The sequence below is a fragment of the Rattus rattus genome, chromosome 11 (genome assembly GCF_011064425.1).
Source record: "Rattus rattus isolate New Zealand chromosome 11, Rrattus_CSIRO_v1, whole genome shotgun sequence".
Lineage (NCBI taxonomy): Eukaryota > Metazoa > Chordata > Mammalia > Rodentia > Muridae > Rattus > Rattus rattus.
The window spans coordinates 77,866,344-77,886,172 of NC_046164.1; the positions used below are offsets into that span (position 1 = coordinate 77,866,344).

Here is a 19,829-nt window from a genome sequence, read left to right on the forward strand (position 1 = left end):
CTGACTTCAGGAATTGTCTGTGGCCCCTGATCAGTGAATTCTGGTGGCCACTGTCTGTGGGAGTGGGGCTCCAGGGAGTGAACACGTTGAAGTTCAATAATGCCCAGTCTTGTCTCAGGGTAAGTGGGGGCCACACACAAACACTCCTAAGAAATGAGAAATGGGGTCCTTTCTGTTTGATTTGGAGACCTATCTAGACAGAGGATCATCAAGGTCACATGACAAGCCATGGAAAGTTCAGGTGGAAAGGGGACCATGCTACCCAGAGAAAGAGTCTGGTAGAAACCAGGGGGAAAGGATCTGGAGCACAGGCTTGCCCCCGGAGTCCTGGATACTGGAGAAACAAGATGGCCAGTCCCTCTACCTGGGACCTTGCTTGGTTCACATTCAGAGGTCAACTGTCATTGGGGCCTGTGAGACTCTTCTTTTTCCCATGGCCACGTAGAACCTGTGAGGAAAGGAGACCCTAGTCACTCCGCTCCAGAGTGGTCTGCTTCTTGTAGAAAGATGCAGGCAGCCTTGAGGCTCTGCCCCCTTGCAGGGCCTCTTGCAGACCGGGTTGTGAGTCCTTTTATTCTCTCAGTGAGTCGTCTGGCACACGTGCGTTGCTCGCTCTGTGGCATCCAGCTCTGTTCTCATTTTCTGCCTTGGCCACCTCAGTGTTGGTGACACCATCTCTATATACTGCTATTGGTGGTAGGTGGCTGCCATGACACTGAGGGAGGCTTGGAAAGGACCTGTGCCTATAGCGAGTGGCAGCATAAGCCCAGGGGTCTTTCTGGTTCTATAGTCCTGATTTCACTTCAGGGGACACAGGCTGTCAGCATTAATAGAAGTCAGTGGACACCATGCCGGTGGGTAACTCACCCTGATGAACACACCAAGACCTGGAGACTATAAGTATACCCCAACAGGGTGCACCCCAAATGGTAAGGATAGGAGAGAGCCTTGTATAGTCATGCTTCCTAGACGTTTCCTGAGATGGGCTTGATTTGTGACTTGGTAACGTACTGAGTGTGTCCAGCCTAGAAGTCCCGAGGCTGGGTCCAGTTCTCAGCATGGAAAAGAGAACAGAAATCTCCTGGAGCTGGCGGGTGAGATAGAGCTGAGATGGAGATCGGGAAACCCTGCCTGTCTCACCCTGTTGAGGTGAGGCACAGGACAGCCAGCCTAATACACAGTCCTCAGATCCAGCTCAGCAATATAATGTGTCAGAGGGAAAAAAAATATCTAGGATGCCTTCCAATTTATAGAATAGATTGGAGATAAATTACCCCTTGAAATCAGAGCTGGCTACCTTCGTGCCAGAGATCCTGCAGCCGACAATGCTGTGCTCAGGATGCCTAAGGCTGTAGACAGTCTCCTCTATACACAAAGAACATGTGAGACAGGGTAAGCTTGGGAACCCTGGGAACCTTCTGTACAGCCCCCTGGTCAAGCAGATAACGGTAATGTCAGGTTAGCCTTAGGGATCAGAGACTCACCTAGGGATGAGAAACAGGCAGAGGTTCTGAAAAAAGAGCTATATGTAAGGGAGGTTCTCATTTTTGGGTTCTGTGTAGCCGCTTGTTGATACACCGGGATCTTTTTCACTATTGATGGTTTCTACTCATGTCCTATAGAGCTATAGAGCTGTGGCCGCTGAAAGGCTCTCCAAGCGACTGGCAGTCGGCATAGGATACTCTACTGTGGTAGACACAGGACTGACCACTTCTGAGTCAAAACCACCATTGTGAACAGGCAGAATACATACCTAACACATGCAAGACTGCCAACTACTGCCTGTGACCCCTCCATGAACTTACAACTCTTTCTGAGGACAGAATTTACTTATTCTCTTTAGAAACACAGTGTTGTATGACATTCTAGTTAAAAGATAGCCAGGCATAGCCAGGCATCACAGGCTTAGAAATGAGGAGAAATGGGAGCGGAGTAGTGCTGAATGCACCCTTGGTATGGTGCAGGGAGGGGCCTCTCAGAGTTTCACAGCACAGTCTCTGGGCTCCCAGGCTGGGGCAAACTATTACTTCCCGATGTACTCCACCCAAGTGTCCTGACTAAACCCAGGCATGTTCAATCAAGCTTTATTCTGACTGAAGATGTCCTCAGCCTTTCCTCATTCTTCTCAGGGTGATATAAGTGTTAGAACAGTCTCCCTCAGGCTCTGGTGAAGTGAAGGCTTTCTGTGCGAGATGTGACAGCCCCTTACTGGATGGTGGCAAGTGTTTCAGAGACACCAAGGAAAGAGGCTTCACCCTCGAGGTCCTTAGGTGGACTTTCCTCTAAATGGGTTAAAAAGTAATTATAACAACCCTGTGACGTTGGTAACATTAGCTATCAGCTCTCTGGGGAAAGTCTCCTCACTGGTGTTGTAGAAGTCAGATTTCTCTGCCACAGTCCTACAAGTTAAAAACCCGATTTATTTCAAGTAGCATATTGTATGTGTGCGGCTAAACGCTAACTTTGAGGCATTTGCAGGGAACCACTATTTCAAAGACAAGTTAACAGTGGAATAAACAATGCTTTCTCTTACCTTAAGTAGGTAGCAAGATAACATCCCAGTAATTGCACTTCAAATGGTGTCTGGGACATGGAAATTGTCGAGTGATTTGCTGAGACCCAGCAGCTACTCATGGCATCATGAGGTCAGCGGTCCCCATGAACTTAGTGCCAGGTTTCAGCAGTCTGCTAATTTTGGTATCACCAATTGACTTCTACTGTGAGCTGTACTCTCTGGAGGTGGCCAAGAAATGGAGAACAGAGCTGAGAAGTGCCTTGGAAGCTGTCAGGAGACATCACTTGGGAAATGCTGATTCCCCTCGTGCTCGAAAATTCCACAGCCATGCAACAAAAAGTCTCCATCTTGGCTAAATTAAAATCTTCAAAGTAAGCATGTAAAAATAAACATTAAAAGATCATCTTTAAATAGCATATGCTATGGTTAGAACACCCAGTGCTCCCTCTGCCTGCTGAGTTCACTCACCCTTACCAGATGGTGATGGTCATATTGTAAGAAGATGGAAACTCAAGCCCACTCTAGTGTGGGGCAGAGCTGTGGGAAAGCGATTCATTTCAGATGAGGTCATTAGAATGGAGTCCACCTCATGGCTTCATAAGCAGAAAGAAACATACTCCTTGTCACTTGGCCAGTGATGCTTTGTGTCACCCCAAGACTCCTGCTAGCAAGATGATCATTACGATAAAAATGGTAATCTCAACAAATCTTTTTTCTTTATACAGCTATCTTGCCTCTTGTATTTCATTATACTAATGAAAGCAGAACAGCTTCACAAAGACCAATGTACTTGAAAAGTCCCCAGATAGGTAATAGGCATAATTGAGAAAGAACCCACAGCACATTTTATCTTAATTCTTCTACTTTCAAAGTGCCCTGAAACTTGTGCTCGCAGCTATTGAGGAGGCTAACACAAAAAGATTTCCTAAGCCCAAGACCTTAAGACCAGCTAAAATAATGTCGTGACACCCAGCTCTAAACATGTAACTAACCAAGGTTTCCACATCAACATTGTGGCTGGGGTAGTAAGTATAAACATGCACTTCAGACACAGGGCCCTGAGGCGCCTAATCTGGAATTGACTGGAATGTTCCCTCACTGAAGACTAGCTTTATTGGTACCCAAAAGTACCATTCAAGCTTCCCAGCTATGATGCCTTTGGACCACAACAATGACCATCATGGCATTGTAAGGGTGTAGCATTGGCGCACATAGCTTGGCAGTAACCAACAGCTCTCTAATTGGACTTGAGAGGGAAACCACGTCTGGCATTATAAACCTCGCCACCTACCCAAAGCTAGTGAAGTACAGATATTAGAGAAGAGCTCTGTGCAATCTCTAATGATAATCTAAGTGTTTGTCCTCATAGGCACAGATAAGTGTAATTCTCATCCTGACCAAGGAAGCTTCTCTTTGCAAACACGACAGAAAAACACAACCAATCAAAATGCAGAGTTGTGGAGTCTAGTCCCAATGGATACATCTATAAAACACTCCCAAGGCTCAGGGAACATTGCGGAAGAGGAGGCAGAAAGATTGTAAGGACCAGAGGAATAGGAAGTTTTATTTGAGAGGCTGTGTTTCTTCCTAATGTCAGAAGCTAACCCATTAAGTCTCATCATTAGGACTAGCCAAATTGTAAGGTCCACAAGGATAACACCAACACATAGGCTAGAGTAGACAGGGAAGATCCCACAAAGCCTCAACCCTACACACAGGACTACAACCAACTAAGGAATGCTGAAAGTAGGAGAAATAGCTTTTCCCAGGGAAAAGTAAAACCAATTGGGTATTCAATATCAAATGGCTAGCCCTGAAAACACTTATCCAAGTAACCTTAAACAGATTGATCAGGCTATATTCATATATATATGTATATATATATATCAATATATATCAATATGTAATTGTTATTACATATATATGGATGGATATATATGTAAAAACAATCAGTAAAAAAAGAATTTGAAAGAGAGAAAGGAAGGGTATATAGGAGGGTTGAAAAGAAAGAGGACATGTTGTAATTATACTATAATCTCAAGAATATTTTATTTTCATCTGAATTATGTGTATATGAGTGGGAAGTGGGTAGGGTTGGGGGAGTAGGTGCACATGAGCTCAGTGCCTACAGAGGCCAGAAGAGTGTGTTCTGTTCCACCGATCTTGAATTACAGGTGGTTGTGAGAGTCCTGATATGGGTGTTACGGATGGAACTTATGGTTTCTAGAACGGCAGTATCCACCGTTAGTCACTGAGCCCTCTCTTTCATTCCCTGCGTGAAATTTCTAAGCTTTATTAAACTGTAAAAATGATGTCTCTAACACTCGTGACTGTGAGATGTGGACCCTCATGGCTGCAATTTGCCAATGTCTGCTGTATGACATCAGTTCTATATGCTAAGTCCTTGGCTTAGTAGTCCAGATTTCAATAATTTATCTGTAGGAAATATTTCAAGATGGAGAACTATTCAGAAGCAGCATGGTGTTCACTGTAGAATTTTTACAGTAGAAAAACAAGGCAGCCATTTATAGCAGAGGCTGGGCTAGAAAACTACATCCCATGAGACAACGTGCCCCTCTCCTCATCTGTTTGAGTAAATAAAGCTTTATTGGAATGCAGTTGCCCTCATTCATTTAGGCTTCGGCTCCGGCTGCTTTTCTACCAGAAAGACAGAAGTGAGAGGCAGAGACACAGATCACGAAGCTGCAAAACACCATCTGGTTCATTCTGAAGTATTGACATTAGAGCCACTGCCAAGACACCAAGTTACTCTCTTTATATCTCCTGTAAATCTCATGTTTAACTGTCCATAGTGTTTTACACTTTTCTTACTATTGTAAATGGAATTGTTTCAGAAATGATGTTTTTTTTTGCGTGTGTATGTGTGTGTTGTTGTTAGTAATGGATGTGGGAAAATTGTCTATCGTCCAAATATTTACATAGCAACCAGACAGACTCTGAATTCTCTTACTTGCGTCATCAGATATTCTTGACCGGATCTTGTTAAGCTTTTTCGGCAGGTATTATCTAGAGGTATTGACGAAGTGCAATGCTGACCGTCATCACCGTAGGAGCAAGCCTTTGAAGCAGGCTCAGTGCGTGAACCACACTTAACACCATTCCCTTGGCAGTAAATGTCCCGAACTGGCAAACTGATAATGACAGAGAGTAGACTAACCCGTGTGGCGAGAAGTAGGAAGGGGGTGAAGGCACTGACGGGCATGGGGCTTCTTTGGCGTGATGAGAACATGCTGCTCTTAGAGCATGGTGATGGTGGCATAGCTTTGGGAATCAACTACAGCCTACTGCACTGTACTTAATAATGGTGCTCTTAATCTAGACAAGTAACCATCACTAAAAACATGTCCAATGCTTGGGAACCATGGAGTAACCCAGAGTGTTTGCTGCTGTGACTACAGGACAGTGCCACTGTCACTCGCTCCGAGCTCCACATAGACTCTAGTCTTGGGTGCGTGGTGGCCGAGCCCAGGGGCACAGGGCTGAAACACACTCTCCCAGACTTCGAGGTGAGACTTTGGAACCATTTTCTCTCTAAGTATTCCCTGCTTCCTACCTGTTGGCCTCCCAGCTAGAGGGGGAGAGGAAGAAATACTTTGAGCTAAGACCTCTGTCTGGTGGGGTTAGGACACCTGCTTCTGACGCATGGCACCTCGTCTTCGTGTAGCATTGCATGACTGCTCTATGAGGAATGCAGTTGTAGGGACCCATGAGCATTCTATTCCAAAACAATGTGTCTGTGGTCTGGCTCCAAGGCACCCACCAGGTAGGCGCTGCAGTGGTTGAAGGGGAAGTGGGAAGGTGGGAACGTTCTAGGCATATTTTAAAGTGCTCTATTAATCAGAGAAAGAACTGGAAGAGCTTGAAGGGGCTCGAGACCCCATATGTACAACAATGCCAAACAACCAGAGCTTCCAGGGACTAAGCCACTACCTAAAGACTATACATGGACTGACCCTGGACTCTGACCTCATAGGTAGCAATGAATATCCTAGTAAGAGCACCAGTGGAAGGGGAAGCCCTGGGTCCTGCTAAGACTGAACCCCCCAGTGAACTAGACTGTTGGGGGAGGGGCGGCAATGGGGGAGGGTGGGGAGGAACACCCATAAGGAAGGGGAGGGGGAGGGGGGAGGGGTATGTTTGCCGGAAACCGGGAAAGGGAATAACACTCGAAATGTATATAAGAAATATTCAAGTTAATAAAAAAAAAAAAAGTGCTCTATTACACTGAGTTTTAACAGTTCGAGAGTCATGATTCTTCAGTCTTACAAGATGAAAAGATTCTGGAGGTTAATGGTGATGCTTGTTGCACAGTTACAGGAACACATTAAATGCCACTGAGTTGTTTCGTGCAATTAAAAATGGAGAGAATAGCAAATTGTATGCAATTTGTAGCTTACTGCTTTTTTTGTTGCCCTTGAAAGAAGAAAGAGTGAAAATTGCACCTTTCCATCCCTGGAGACCATGGTGCCTGGAGCCCTCAGACTGATGGCCACAATCCCTGGAGGCTCTTAGACTGATGGCCACTGTCCCTGGAGGCTCTTAGACTGATGGCCACTGTCCCTGAGACCATCAGGCAGCTGCCTCCTCTCTCCCAGCTGCAAGGCTGTTCTCGGATTGCCTTAGAGGCTCTCAAGGCCTGTGACCAAGCCTTGAACTTGCTGCGAACTCTCTGGAGTTCCCCTGCTCCCCCCTGGCCAGGCTGCTATAAATAATAATGACGATAATGAAAAGAACTGCTCGAGATGCAGCAGGAGGCTCTTCAGACTCCCAGGCGCACTGGGGAATGAGAAATGTCATGTCCAGGGACTGCTTCGTGGACTCGGTGCTAATAAATCATAATAATTAAATACAAGTCTCCATTGCTTGAAATCCATTTCTTTCATTCCTTGTAGCATGGCAGAAGGATGAATAGCAGACTGTCCTCAAGCCCAATGCCTTCCAACGGCTCAGGGTTGGTCCAGGACCTACTGGCTGTTTCTATCTGTGGCTCTCAGTCCCTGGGCTTGGCTGCCTGCAGCCTGGGCCTTATCTCTAAGACAATTTTTTTTTTCATTTTCTTCTTTCCTGTGTAGAGATGGTGAAGGTGACCCTTAGGTATAGACAGCACAGAGCCTAGAGATAGGGTGACTGTCACTTGCTCTGTTCTTGCCAGACAGAGTGAGTTGCATTCGTACCCAAGAAACCGCAGAAAGCCACTGATATCTCAGGAAGCTTAAGTTCTCCTCAGAATGTGCGCTGCTTGGAGGGAGCTGATCTCTGCTGTGCGAGCTAGCAAACATGTCCTGGATCTCTGCGTCTTTCCACTCTCAATGTTTATCCCTCACGCTGGCAGAATCGTCCAAAGGCTGATGCCCGAGCAGGACATCTGTCCCCTGTGCAAGGATGTGGCTTGCAGCTTCTTTTTCTGGGCTCCATTATTCCCAGGGAGACTGCCTTTGCCTTCATGGCTGGGGAGATGCAAAGATCCTTTGTCCACTTCTTACCACGGGCTTACACTTTTGCAGAGAAGTGATCCACACGCACGTCCTCTTCTAGTTGCTCACCCGGACCATCCCCTGCTTCCTTCCGGGGTGATGGGGTGCAGAGCGTCCTACTCTTCAGTGAGGAGAGCTGGGAGTGTGTAAGGTCCGGGGATGCTGACTGATGGCTGCATTTCTTTATCTTGTTGCAGAGTCTTGGGTCTGGTGATTGTGCAGAGGCCGTCCTTGAGCTGGAATGGATGCCACGACTCCTTGGGCTTCTATGCAATGGATGTCAAAGCAACATCCCCAAAGTCTCTAGATCTTGTGCCATGGATCAAAATCTTCCCCCATTAAGAACCTCTTGTATGGTTCATTGCCTGTCTGTGATGAAGTTATCCTGTGCTCTGGCTATTTGTTCCTATGGGCTCAGAGCCCTCGCTGCTTCCTGACCAAGGTATGGATCTACTGCCTTTGTGCGTTTTGGTTCTTGTCGTCACAGTCCTGTAGAAAGTCAATGAAAGAAAAGCTGTCATGTTCTTGTCAAAATAATAGAATCCACTCTAGGTGGAGATATGCTACTGTTTGCTCCCTCAAGAGTTAATCTGGTTGGCCCTGTCAACCATCTGGCCAAAAAAAGCGTATCCCTCAGGATGGTGAGTTTATCTGAAGCCATGCTGGAGAGATAGAAAGAATAATTAGCTCCTTAATGAAACAATATATCTTTCCTTCCCAGAATGTCTGTCCCCAGCATTTTAACTTCACATCTGTCATAAAGTTCTGTTGGGTCTGCTCATCTTTCTGCATCCTGACACAAAAAGGGGTGAATTTCCCTTCATCATCTCTTGAAGTAGAAAGAATGCTGGGCCGTGGTGCTGTAGGAAGAGCAAAAGTAAACGTGGCCAACTCCAGCCCTACCTCCAACTTCTTTCTCTTTAGTCCAAGGTGATTGCGTTAGTGTGTTAGTCAGCTCGGACTGCTGCATGACTGTAGTCACACGTCAGAGGACTCAACAGCAGACAGGACTCAACAAGATATGACCTTGAGGTTCGGTTTGTAGATACCGTCTTCTACTGGGCTATGTCTCCTCTCCCTCTGTGAGTGGGGTCATGTCCTTATCCCCTTTTCTATAAATATATGGTTGCATGACAGCAGGACCCATCCTAATAGTTCTATTTTAATTGCCCCTTTAAAGACTTTATCTTCAGATGTAGCCAGGTCCTAGAATTAGGTTTTTCACCACAAGAAAGGAGAGGGGTCAGATTAATCCCATAACCTCTAAGTTGGCATGGAGGTTAAGCAAAACGATAAAGGACTGAATACCCTAAATAAATAAAGCCACATACCCTAAGCCTGCAGTCGCCCTTGGCATTAGTTTTACACTGTAGTTTCCAGATTTCAACTCCAAATCCACACCATCTACTCCTCCCAGTCTGCACCTAGTCTGATGAATTAAAACCTCCCAGCCTCAAATTCATTCTTTTACTTTCCCTGATTCTCATTGATCCGGTGCAGGAACACAGAAGTGGCCCACAGCTGCTCATACATAGCAATGCATAGTCGTTTATTTTTGGGGGGTTACAAAGCTCCAATGGCTTCAGGTCTGTGTGGCTACTGGACTGTGGCAAGAGACTCAGATAGAAGGGGCACATGGAGCAGAGGGTTCCTGATAGAGGCCATGATGGAGTGATGGCTAGTGTGGTGGAGCTGAGCCCAAGGCAGCACAGCATGGCACATAGATGAATTGTGTGACCCCCCTCACCACATAGCCCAGCTATGGGTGAAGATGGGTCACCTCTGGCAAAGGCTGAGGATCTGATGAAATAGCTGCTGAGTTCAGAGCTGGTTTATGTTTCCCCAGAAGGTTTGAGTTCACTTCTGCTATCCCTGCGGTCACCTTACGCCTAGATCTGAGAGTCCCGATCCCAAGGTACAGGGCTGCAGCTTGATATGATCAGCTCCATTTTGTTTGTGACTATACAGCTGCTTGCTGGGTGATCGTCTCAAGCATCTAAGTCCTTAATATTTAATATCATTCCCATGAGATAAGGATGATGATGATGATGATGATGATGATGATGATGATGATGATGATTAGTTCCAGCAAGATCATTAGCAGTCAACTGAGCACTCATTGGTTATCTATACAGTTTCCTTCTTGACATTGGATGTTAGTGGTTTTATAAATGTCTGTGTAGGCTCCAGCTGGCTGCAGCCCACCACAACCCCTTCCTCCTGCTATGTGGTTTCACTACTGCTTCAGATACTCTTCCCTTTCAGTCACCAATGATGAGATCTGAGATCTGCCTTTATCTTCCATTTGTAGCCCCTTCTGTCTTAGTGTTCTCTCTCTCTCTCTCTCTCTCTCTCTCTCTCTCTCTCTCTCTCTCTCTCTCTCTCTCTCTCTCTCTGTGTGTGTGATCCTTTCTTTTCCCCAGTACATAAGTTGCTATGTTAGGGTCTGAATGCAATGATGACCCAGTATGGTGGTATTATCTGTGTGAATGGGAAGTGTCTTGGGGAGTTGAAGGCTATGGGAATGTTGCCAGACTCTTAGGGGAATGGAAGGTCACTCTTTTCTTCAGGTGGATCAGATTCCTGTTTTTCTGGCTTCACCTTCCTGGGTTTGCTGGTGTCTCTTATTGTCAGGGAATAAGGTGACCTAGGGAGAGTCAGACACTGATGCTATCTCCTCTGGGAATCAGAAGAGGGGAACGAATCCCAGACGGATGGGAAAGATCGAAAGGGTGCAAGATAAGGAGTGATCAGAAGTTTCCTGTGTCCACTGACAGAACCACGCATTTCCGGGCTGTTCTCCTCCCCACTACCTTGTGCAGATGGCAAAGCCCAAAGTAGAAACCCTACAGAGCTCAGTGTAAAAAGCCTGCAAGCTCCTGGCAACAGGACAATAGGAGGCCTTTGAAGAACGCCATTCAAAATATTTGGTAACAAAGTCACTAGGTGCCTTTTAATATTGCTTTAGATTTTGGGTAATCTTAGATTTCCATATAAGCTGGTCTTTGCATATGGATAAGAAGCCAAGATATCTTCCCTCTCCCGCTTCCTTTGATCTTGAGACAAAAAGTGAAAGTCGAAACTATGGGATTTGCGCTCTAGCCCTACCTAGGCTTTCTCTGGAGTTCCTGAAGTAGGGATGAGCAGCAGTCTATGAATGCAGTGTGAAAAGTCCTATGCGTGATAGGTCTGAAGAGAGTATGAAGTATCCATCAGGGTGCAGGGTATGTGATGGGCAGTCTTCATCCTCTACCCAAGAGATTCTGATGGTCACTGTACCTTGAGGCTCAGAGGTTTGGATGGTGTGGAGGGAAGGAAGGTGAGCAACTTGCCCTTCTAGGCGGGCAAGAGGGCCTCCTGCAGCTCTGCTGGTGGGAGCATCTCATGCAGTTCTGCTGATGGGAGCACCACAGCTCTGCTGATGGGAGCACCACAGCTCTGCTGATGGGAGCGCCACAGCTCTGCTGATAGGAGCATCACAGCTCTGCTGATGGGAGCATCACAGCTCTGCTGATGGGAGCACCACAGCTCTGCTGATGGGAGCATCACAGCTCTGCTGATGGGAGCACCACAGCTCTGCTGATGGGAGCACCACAGCTCTGCTGATGGGAGTACCACAGCTCTGCTGATGGGAGCACCACAGTTCTGCTCTGCTGATGGGAGCATCATACACAGTTATGCTGGTGGGTCTAGGAGTTCCCTGGCAAAGGACAGTTTCAACCTGATAAGCTGGGCACTTCTTTGTCCATCCCTAGAGGCTTTCACAAGTCACCTTTGGGAAGCTCAGCAGCTTCATAGGAAACTTCTGTAAATAGGGTTGCCCTTCAAGACTTCTCAAACCCTGACAAGCCCTCAAGGCCTCAACGTAAGGTATATTTGGGAATCTAATCAGATGGCCACTCAGCTCATGGTACGTTCAGTGACTCATCTTCAGGGCCTCCATGTGCAGAAGTGCCCCTTGCATGTGTTGTTCAGAGAGAGGGACGCTCTCTAGCTGCCAGCTGTCTGTCTCTAATGAGACACCTATTCTGTACCTCACATCTGTAGGCAAATCTGACCTCAGCAGAACCGAACATAGCAGGCAGAGTGTGGTACAGGAACAATGCAGGCCACACCCTATCCAGCTTGTGTGGTATGTTCTACTGTTCCACTAGGAACATGAAGAAGTTGGAATCCATGGACGGGTCCGTAGAAGTCTACATGTAAGCTAACCTTAGATTAGTGGATTTCAGAGACATTAGTTTAACCCTTCCTCTCATGGAAGATTTTTATTTTTAAATCTTACTGAGATAAACATTGGCATTGGGTCAAAAATCAGCATTGCAAAATATAACAACAACTATAACAACAACAACAACAACAACAACACAGTCAAAATGCAGTGCTGCTTAGAGGCCAAGCTAAGAGACTTGATGATAAAAAAAATTCTATTGTCCTTTGTAACATTACTGTTATCTTCTCTTCTCTGGAAGATAGAATAGAGGATCAGGTGAGATGGGAACGGTAAAATGCCCCATCCCTTATAGCAGTGTATAACATTCATGAGCACCCTTCTACCCAGGAGGTATGGATGCCAGAGACCTTACTGTGGGACGCAGGGAAGTGGGGACAAGACTAAGCTCCTTGTGGTTCACACCAGCCCTGCTGTACAGATCTGTTTTCCTAAACCAGAGAACACTGTGAGTCCCATCCGAAATCCAATTCATTTTCCAACTTGGGTTTTGTTGCTTGGACAATTGAACATCCATCCAGGCACACCCACAGCTCTGGGACCAGTTGGAGGCACCCTGGCCAGATGGTACAGGCTAAGCCGATTACTCCGGGCAGTGCTGTTCTGGTTTGGGAAGATGTAATGGTCTCCATTAACGTGTCAGTCTGTAGGGAGCACAATTTGAGTCAGGACTGACAGTCTGACTGGTTCTGAACCCTCTATAACCTGGTGAATTCCTGCATGTCCCCATTAGGAGGAAATTAAAATTAAAGCTCTGCTTAACAAGTCATAGACGAGCAGGAGGAAATCTCATTAGGAAAGTGTAAGGAGATCACATTTCCCCAGTATTTGGAACAACAACCAGGCAGCGTCAACTTGTTATTTGATATTAAGCACAGAAACCAGACTTTTATTGGGATCATAATGGACTTGCTTTTCTTTTCTCACGGTAGTAAACAGTGCTCGATTCTGCATATGGTATTCCGTGACTTCCCATGAAGGTTCTGAGATGGGGCAAGCATGCAGGGATTAAGAGGGGCTGAAACCATGGTGCTCCTGGGCCAAATCCTATCTCTCTGTCTTGTTCTCTCTGGTTCTCTTATTGTTTGCTTGCTTATCTTTCTAGAGATACCATTTGTTATAGTGTGTGTGTGTGTGTGTGTGTGTGTGTGTGTGTGTGTATGTGTGTGTGTGTATGTGTATGTGTGTGTTTTAGTTGAGCTGTTGTGAGATACCAGTTACTTCTCAAGCATTTACTTCTTCTACCCCTAGAAGAGGGGGTGGAAATTCACTCTTGGCAGCAGAGGGAAGGGAAAGAGCGGAAGCAGGGCTTGGGTAGTAGTCGGAGAACGGTTTGTCATTTCATAGGTAAGTGGTTCTTATCAAAGGACTGCTTTCTATCTGGATGTAGCGCAGGTCTCACAGCTTTCCTTCCAATTCTTGTCTCTGTCACGGGCACCAGAGTGGCTGGCAGATGGCTGTCCTTCTCTCTGACTTGGTGTAACACGAGGGCTAGCTCTTTGGTTATACCCTGAGAGGATTCTGAGGCTGCGGAAGCTGCTTTTCTGTTGTTTGGGTGGGTAACCCTTGTGCCTCTGTCACCACATTCCTGGATTCGTTCTTTCCCACTTTTCCCACTGAACAGCCCCGAGCAATCCTATATTTTAGCTAACCTACCGTTCAGTTCTAAAATTTCCCTTCAGCCTGTTTTCAAATCTTCTCTTTTCATCTGCTGCTTTTTATTTTTCTTCCTAGTGTGTTTGAGATGATCCCTTATTAACATTCATGTAATGACTGCTTTAAATGTCTGCATGTCTTCCCCTCTACTGTCTCTGTTTTCTTAAGCTATGCATTTAGACGTTGTTGCACAGTGGTTAAGGGTTTTCTTTTGGTGCTGATGGATCACTGATTTGGAGTTCTAGGTTCACTAGCTTTTGATGCTCTCCCAGGAGTATTTTGTGATGGGTGCAACGAAGAAGGATGTAAGCAGGGCACGGTCCCCCACAGTCCATCCATTTTCCTTTTCGAGTGATAGACTGAAATAAGATTTCATCATTCACAGTGTAACTAGAAAAACACCACCGATGTTTCCGGTGACATCTTCATGGAGGCACATGGGGCAGAGGTGAGAACTGACTTCCGTGCATTCACGGCCAGGCAGGGATATGAGCCTCAGTGTTGAGTCTGTCCCTTTGAGCCTACTTTTTGATAGTTCTTCATTTTCTTTTATAAAAATAGTTTTGATATTTTCACTGATTACACAGAATGTCATTGTTAATAGAGATAATGTAATATAGTCATATATGTATTTGTTACTTTTTCTTTTAGGGCACAAATGTGTTTAGGGTTGATCGTTTAGGACTGGGCAACCTATGATGAAGCTCATTCATGGAGAAAACTGATTCTTTCTCCCTCAGCAGTCATTGGTGGACTATAGCTCTTTGTCTAGCACTAGGGCCCTATGAAATTTCCCTATCCATGTTGGCAGGACAATGGTGTTGTCATTGTGCGTGTCATTGTGGTGTTGTCTTGTTTGGGCAATCATATTGATGAGTTTCCATCTATGCAGCTGCTCTGTCCTATGTAACACGCCTGGTTCACTGGCCCTTACAATCCTTATTCCTTCCTCCCTCTTCTGTAATGTTCCACGAGCCTTAAGTGTAGGGCTTGTTTGAGAATGTAACAATTGGGGCTGAGTAGTTACTGATTCTCTGCATTTTGACCAGTTGTCAATATGTTGTTAACTGGAAGAGTTAATAGTCTCCATCTCTTGCAAAAAGGGCTTTTTTTTTTTTAAATCAGGGGTAGGAACCTATCTGGGAGTATTTAGAAACATTAAGAAGTTATGTTGGTTTAGGAAAATAACAGTCATTGGTTCTCTTTTAGGGTCGGGGACCACTCTAGCCATGGTTGTCGGTTAGGAATTTAGTACCAGGCATGAATCCTATTCTATTGAGTGAGCCTTAAGTCCAATTAGACAGCTGTTGGTTAGCCCTGAGATAAAAGCGCTACTATCGAACCTCCGAGGACATCTTGCCTGGCCAGCCGGTCTTCACAGCTGTGGGATCATTGATTGGTTGCTTCCCCTGGCAATGGGCAGAGAACCTTCGGATACTCGGAGAGTTGTTTCTGAGGGAGGAGGTCAGTTCACCGATTCTTCGTCTTCTCTGGAACTCACCTGGAACATTTCGAATCAGTTATTGTAGTTTTTGGTTCTAAACCTTCCGTTTGGCTCTTTATGTCTTCCACTTTCTTATGTGGCTTTCTGGGTTTTTTTTTTCCCCATCTCTCCTGAGTACGTTAGACGATTGCCTAATGAAATATTTGTATGACAATTAGATGAAAGTCTCTGTTTTCTTTCTTGCTAATCTGCCTTGCCAACAGTGCTTTGTCTACAGAGAGTAGATCCTTTGGATCATTTTTTTTTGTTTTTCTGTACCCAGAGCCTTCTCCATTCCCCTGTCTGGCATGTAGTAGGCAAGAAGGAATTCCAAGGAATTCACCCTGGTGACCCAGGATCCTACTCTGGCCAATCTAGCGTCTTTCAACTTCAGGGTCCTATTATGCTTTATCTAAAGTGGTTAGACTTCTTGATTATACTTGGCAGACAGTAGAAGGAAGTAAATCCATTTTAATTTCCCATACCAAGAACTGTACAGTGAGGTGAGGTGGTGTTGGGTCGTGTCAGGTAGAGGTGTGTCCCCACCACAGATTCTCGAGAATCTCCGGTTATAGATAATAGAATCTAGCCAAAGGTTTCTTAGACGTTACGTTCTTGCTTCAGAGCAGGCACCTGAGACTGACTATGTCTTATTCAGTCAACAACTGCACTGTAGAAATAAAAAAAAATTAAAACGATAGAACCCAGGTGTCGGACATACTGATTTAAAAATCCTGGCTACCCCATCCAAACTAAATGTTAACGGTGGGGATTTCTTACGGAGGGAAGACCGGAGAAGCATCAATTTGACTGTGGGGTTAAGAAGATGAAGGTGCTCTTATTCGAGCCATACCCAGAATACCTGGAGAAGTTAGCTCTCAGGATGCAGAAATCTTGGATTCACACAGAAAGTAGGGAGGGCTTTGTGTAGAAAGAATGAAACAGCATATACAAATTGAACACTGGTGAAGACGTACAATTAAAAACATGAAGAATTTTCCATTACCGTATCAGAATCAGGCACATGATTGTGTAGAATAGCTCTGAGGGGTGAACACCAGAGTCAGGGAAGATTACTAACTAACTTTCTCTCCTTCTGCTACTCTCTGCACTGCCCTCAGAGTCCCCTATCTCCTCCCCTCTTTACTCTCTTCCTCCACCCCCCCCACACATATGTAACGTCACACACCTGAACATTCCGTGAACACACACGAGCCTGTTAGACGCCAAGGGATTGAGGGTCAGCAAAGAGAGCTACAGTCACAAAATAAATATCTAGATACACTGAGAATTGCTAACTCAACATCTTCTCTCCAAATGTTAAAGTCAACAAAGAGATCCAATTCCTTCCCTGGGAAATAAAGACGTTTAAAAGGCAATTTTAAAAAGGAACTGCTCACGATGAAAAGATCCAGATGTGCTTATGTTTCAAAAATATTTTTTAAGTAAAAAATGACTGCTCGAATGAAGGTCTCACAAGTCTCTGTTTAATGTGGCCGTAGCTTAGGAAGGAATCAAACTATTTATAAGCTAGAAGCATTTTAATTCTGTAAGTTGGGGGGTGGATTCAAAGCTTTACAGAAGAAGCTTTTAAATTTTGAATCCATGTACAGCAGGCAACTTTGCCCTCTTTAAAAAGCCTAATTGTAGCACAAACAAATCTCCCACTGTAGTTCCAGGCATCTTGGCAGCAAGGCCCTAGGATTTAATGTTTAAAGCCTAGTTTGAAGATTGAAATTTAGAGCCGTGCACGGTGGTGCACATCTGTAATTTCAGGACGTAGAAGGCACCAGCAAGAGGATGACCACATTAGAGGTCAGCCTGGGCTACATGGTGAGTTCAAGATCAGTCTGAGCTGCAAAGTGATTGCCCGTCTGAAAACAAAGCAAATAAAAAGTATTGAATTTCAGTAGCTACACGGATGCACACCAGCCATGCACGCACTGTTCGTAAGCAGTTTGCGGCTGTGCCCACAGAAGCATTAATTTTGGGGGGGTCCAGATGTCGGCATCACATGCGCTTCTGGAGCTGACCTCTGCTGCTTTGCAATGAGTTTGCTTGCCTGTGAAGCTCCTATGGTGTGGATTAAGTATTAAGAAGGCCTTTGATTGGGCTGTTAGGGTTGGCCTCACGTGGGTGAGGTTTGCCCAGGCCCAGCTCGTTCACTTTTCTTTGTGGCCTTCCACTGTGTGAACACAGACATGTGTGGGTCATTCTAGTCCCATGGTTTTCACTAGTCATGCCACTGTTGGAATTGTCATGAGTAGTCTTTTGTGCAGATGGCTGGCATCCTTGTTACCTGGCATTCTGCACCCATGCATGCTTTCTGGTTGTAACTTCAGGGTGAGTAATTTTTTTCTCACAAGTCTCCTGAAGAGTTGTGCCAGTTTTGACTAGGGTTGCACGTGAGTTCCAAAGATTCCCCTTCTTTCTGTGGTCTTCACAACCCACTAGCCACGCCCACTAATTTTGCAGTAAATGCTCTGGGGTACAGAGAATGGTGGAACAGACATAAGTCATGTTCATTGCCGCTGAGAATGGACAGTGGTACAGCGACTGTGGAGGGCAGTGCTGAAGTTACTAAAACCCTGAAGTTTTTAGAACTGTCATATCACACGGCAAGCCATGGAATATTTACCTAAATGAGTGTACAGTTACATGTTACAGAGATGCCTCACACCCACGTTTACAGCTCCACTGTTCTTAACAACCAGGAAATAGAGCCAGCCTGGATGTCCACCAACAGAGAATTGATAAAGAAAATGTGTTGCATACACAGGGTGGAATTCTCCACAGCTATACAGGAAGCTGAAGTCATGACAGTTTTCTGGAATCTGGGAAAATGAATTTAAGTTGAAATCATATTAAGCCAACCAGACTCAGAAAGACAAATTACATATTTGGTACCTAGATTTAAACTCTCTCTCTCTCTCTCTCTCTCTCTCTCTCTCTCTCTCTCTCTTTCTCTGTCTCCCTCTTCCCCCTCTCTCCCCCCTCTCTCCCCCCTCTCTCCTTCTCCCCCCTCTCCCCCTCTCTTCTTTCCCCCTCTCTTCTTCTCCCCCTCTCTCCCTCTCTCCCTGTCTCTCTGTCTGTCTGTCTGTCTCTCTCTCTCTCTCTCTCTCTCTCTCTCTCTCTCTCACACACACACACACACACACACACACACACACACACTGATATGTTCACAGGTCAAAAATCTAAAAAGGGGCTTAAACGATGGGAGGAACAAGTCTTAAGGGAGGTAGGAAATGGAGGGGCAATGGAGAATGCATTCTCAGCAGCCATGGACATGAGTTTGCCTATCTTGCCTACTGCAAAATTTGTGGACATGAGCCGTTGGGTCATGGAGACCACAGAAAGAAGGAGAATCATCTGAACTCATGTGCAACCCTAGTCAAAACTGGCACACCTCTTCAGGAGACTTATAAGAGGAGGGTGGGAAGGGAGACCAACGGGCAAGGAAAGGAGCTAGCTGCAGGTGGAGGCGTGCGGGAGGCCGTGGTAGATTAGAACCAGATCTGAGCCGTATACAATGGCCTTGTATTACTTTGTATGCTAACCTAAAACATAACAATACTTTCAACAAGGATCGCAACCAAACAAAGGTGGTCTAGCCGCATCTGAACCTTACCAAAACCCAGATATCCCTACCTCACTCGGCAATCCCTCAATACGATGAGCAAACATCTACCCTGGCTCCTCGGCATTAGTGGGATGGGCCTCACCTGCTGTCTCTGTGATGATCTACATTTCTTCTTCCCTTTGGCATGTGTTCAACATCCCTAATTTTATAGTCTCTCCTCCTCATAACTCACAGTGACTTCACCTAATTATCTCCAAGGGCAACATGTTAACTTACCTCAAGGTTCTGTTTGTTGTACCGAATGAGGCCAGTGTCTACACCGGCTGGCCCCTGAGCACAGCAGACCCAGGCCTTGGGCTTCTTGACAATGTTTTCCTCCAAAGATAAGCTTTGTAAGAATTCCTGAAAACTGATGAGTGTAGTCTGTGTTCCTGTAAAAACACACAAAGTGGGGCAATTTGTAAAGAGAATTCCATGGCTCATGACTCTGGCGACTGGAGGGTGGAAATGCCACGGCACCGGTGTGCTCGGGAGGGTCCCTGCGTACGACAGTTACACATGGCAGCTGTATTTGTGACACAATAGCAAGAGGATATTTGTGAGTGCTCATGTGAAGACTGAGGAGACAAGAGAGTATGGTGGTGCGAGTCAGACTTGCTCTACTGTAAGTAACCACTCTTGTAGGAACTGACTGGTCTTTTGAGAAACACACCAATCCACCCCAAGCACGGTGCCCCCACCATCTAATCAACATTACACTGGGGCTCAACTTCTAGTGTGTAAGTATTTGGCAGACAAACTTAAACTGTAGTCAAACCCTGGAGCAAGGTCTGGTTTTCTGTGCAGTGATAGAGTGGCATAGGTGG

At 45.7% G+C, this 19,829-nt stretch overlaps 1 protein-coding gene across 1 annotated transcript in view; it reads right to left on the bottom strand.

Moving 5' to 3' along the window:
- Window positions 1–394: 394 nt before the first annotated feature.
- The window catches only part of Pkd1l1 (polycystin 1 like 1, transient receptor potential channel interacting), a 176,340-nt gene continuing 156,905 nt past the window's right edge, over window positions 395–19,829 (bottom strand). The window contains exon 55 of the mRNA XM_032915919.1: window positions 395–448. Within this exon, the coding sequence (XP_032771810.1) occupies window positions 395–448 (54 nt within the window). The remainder of the gene's footprint in view (window positions 449–19,829) is intronic.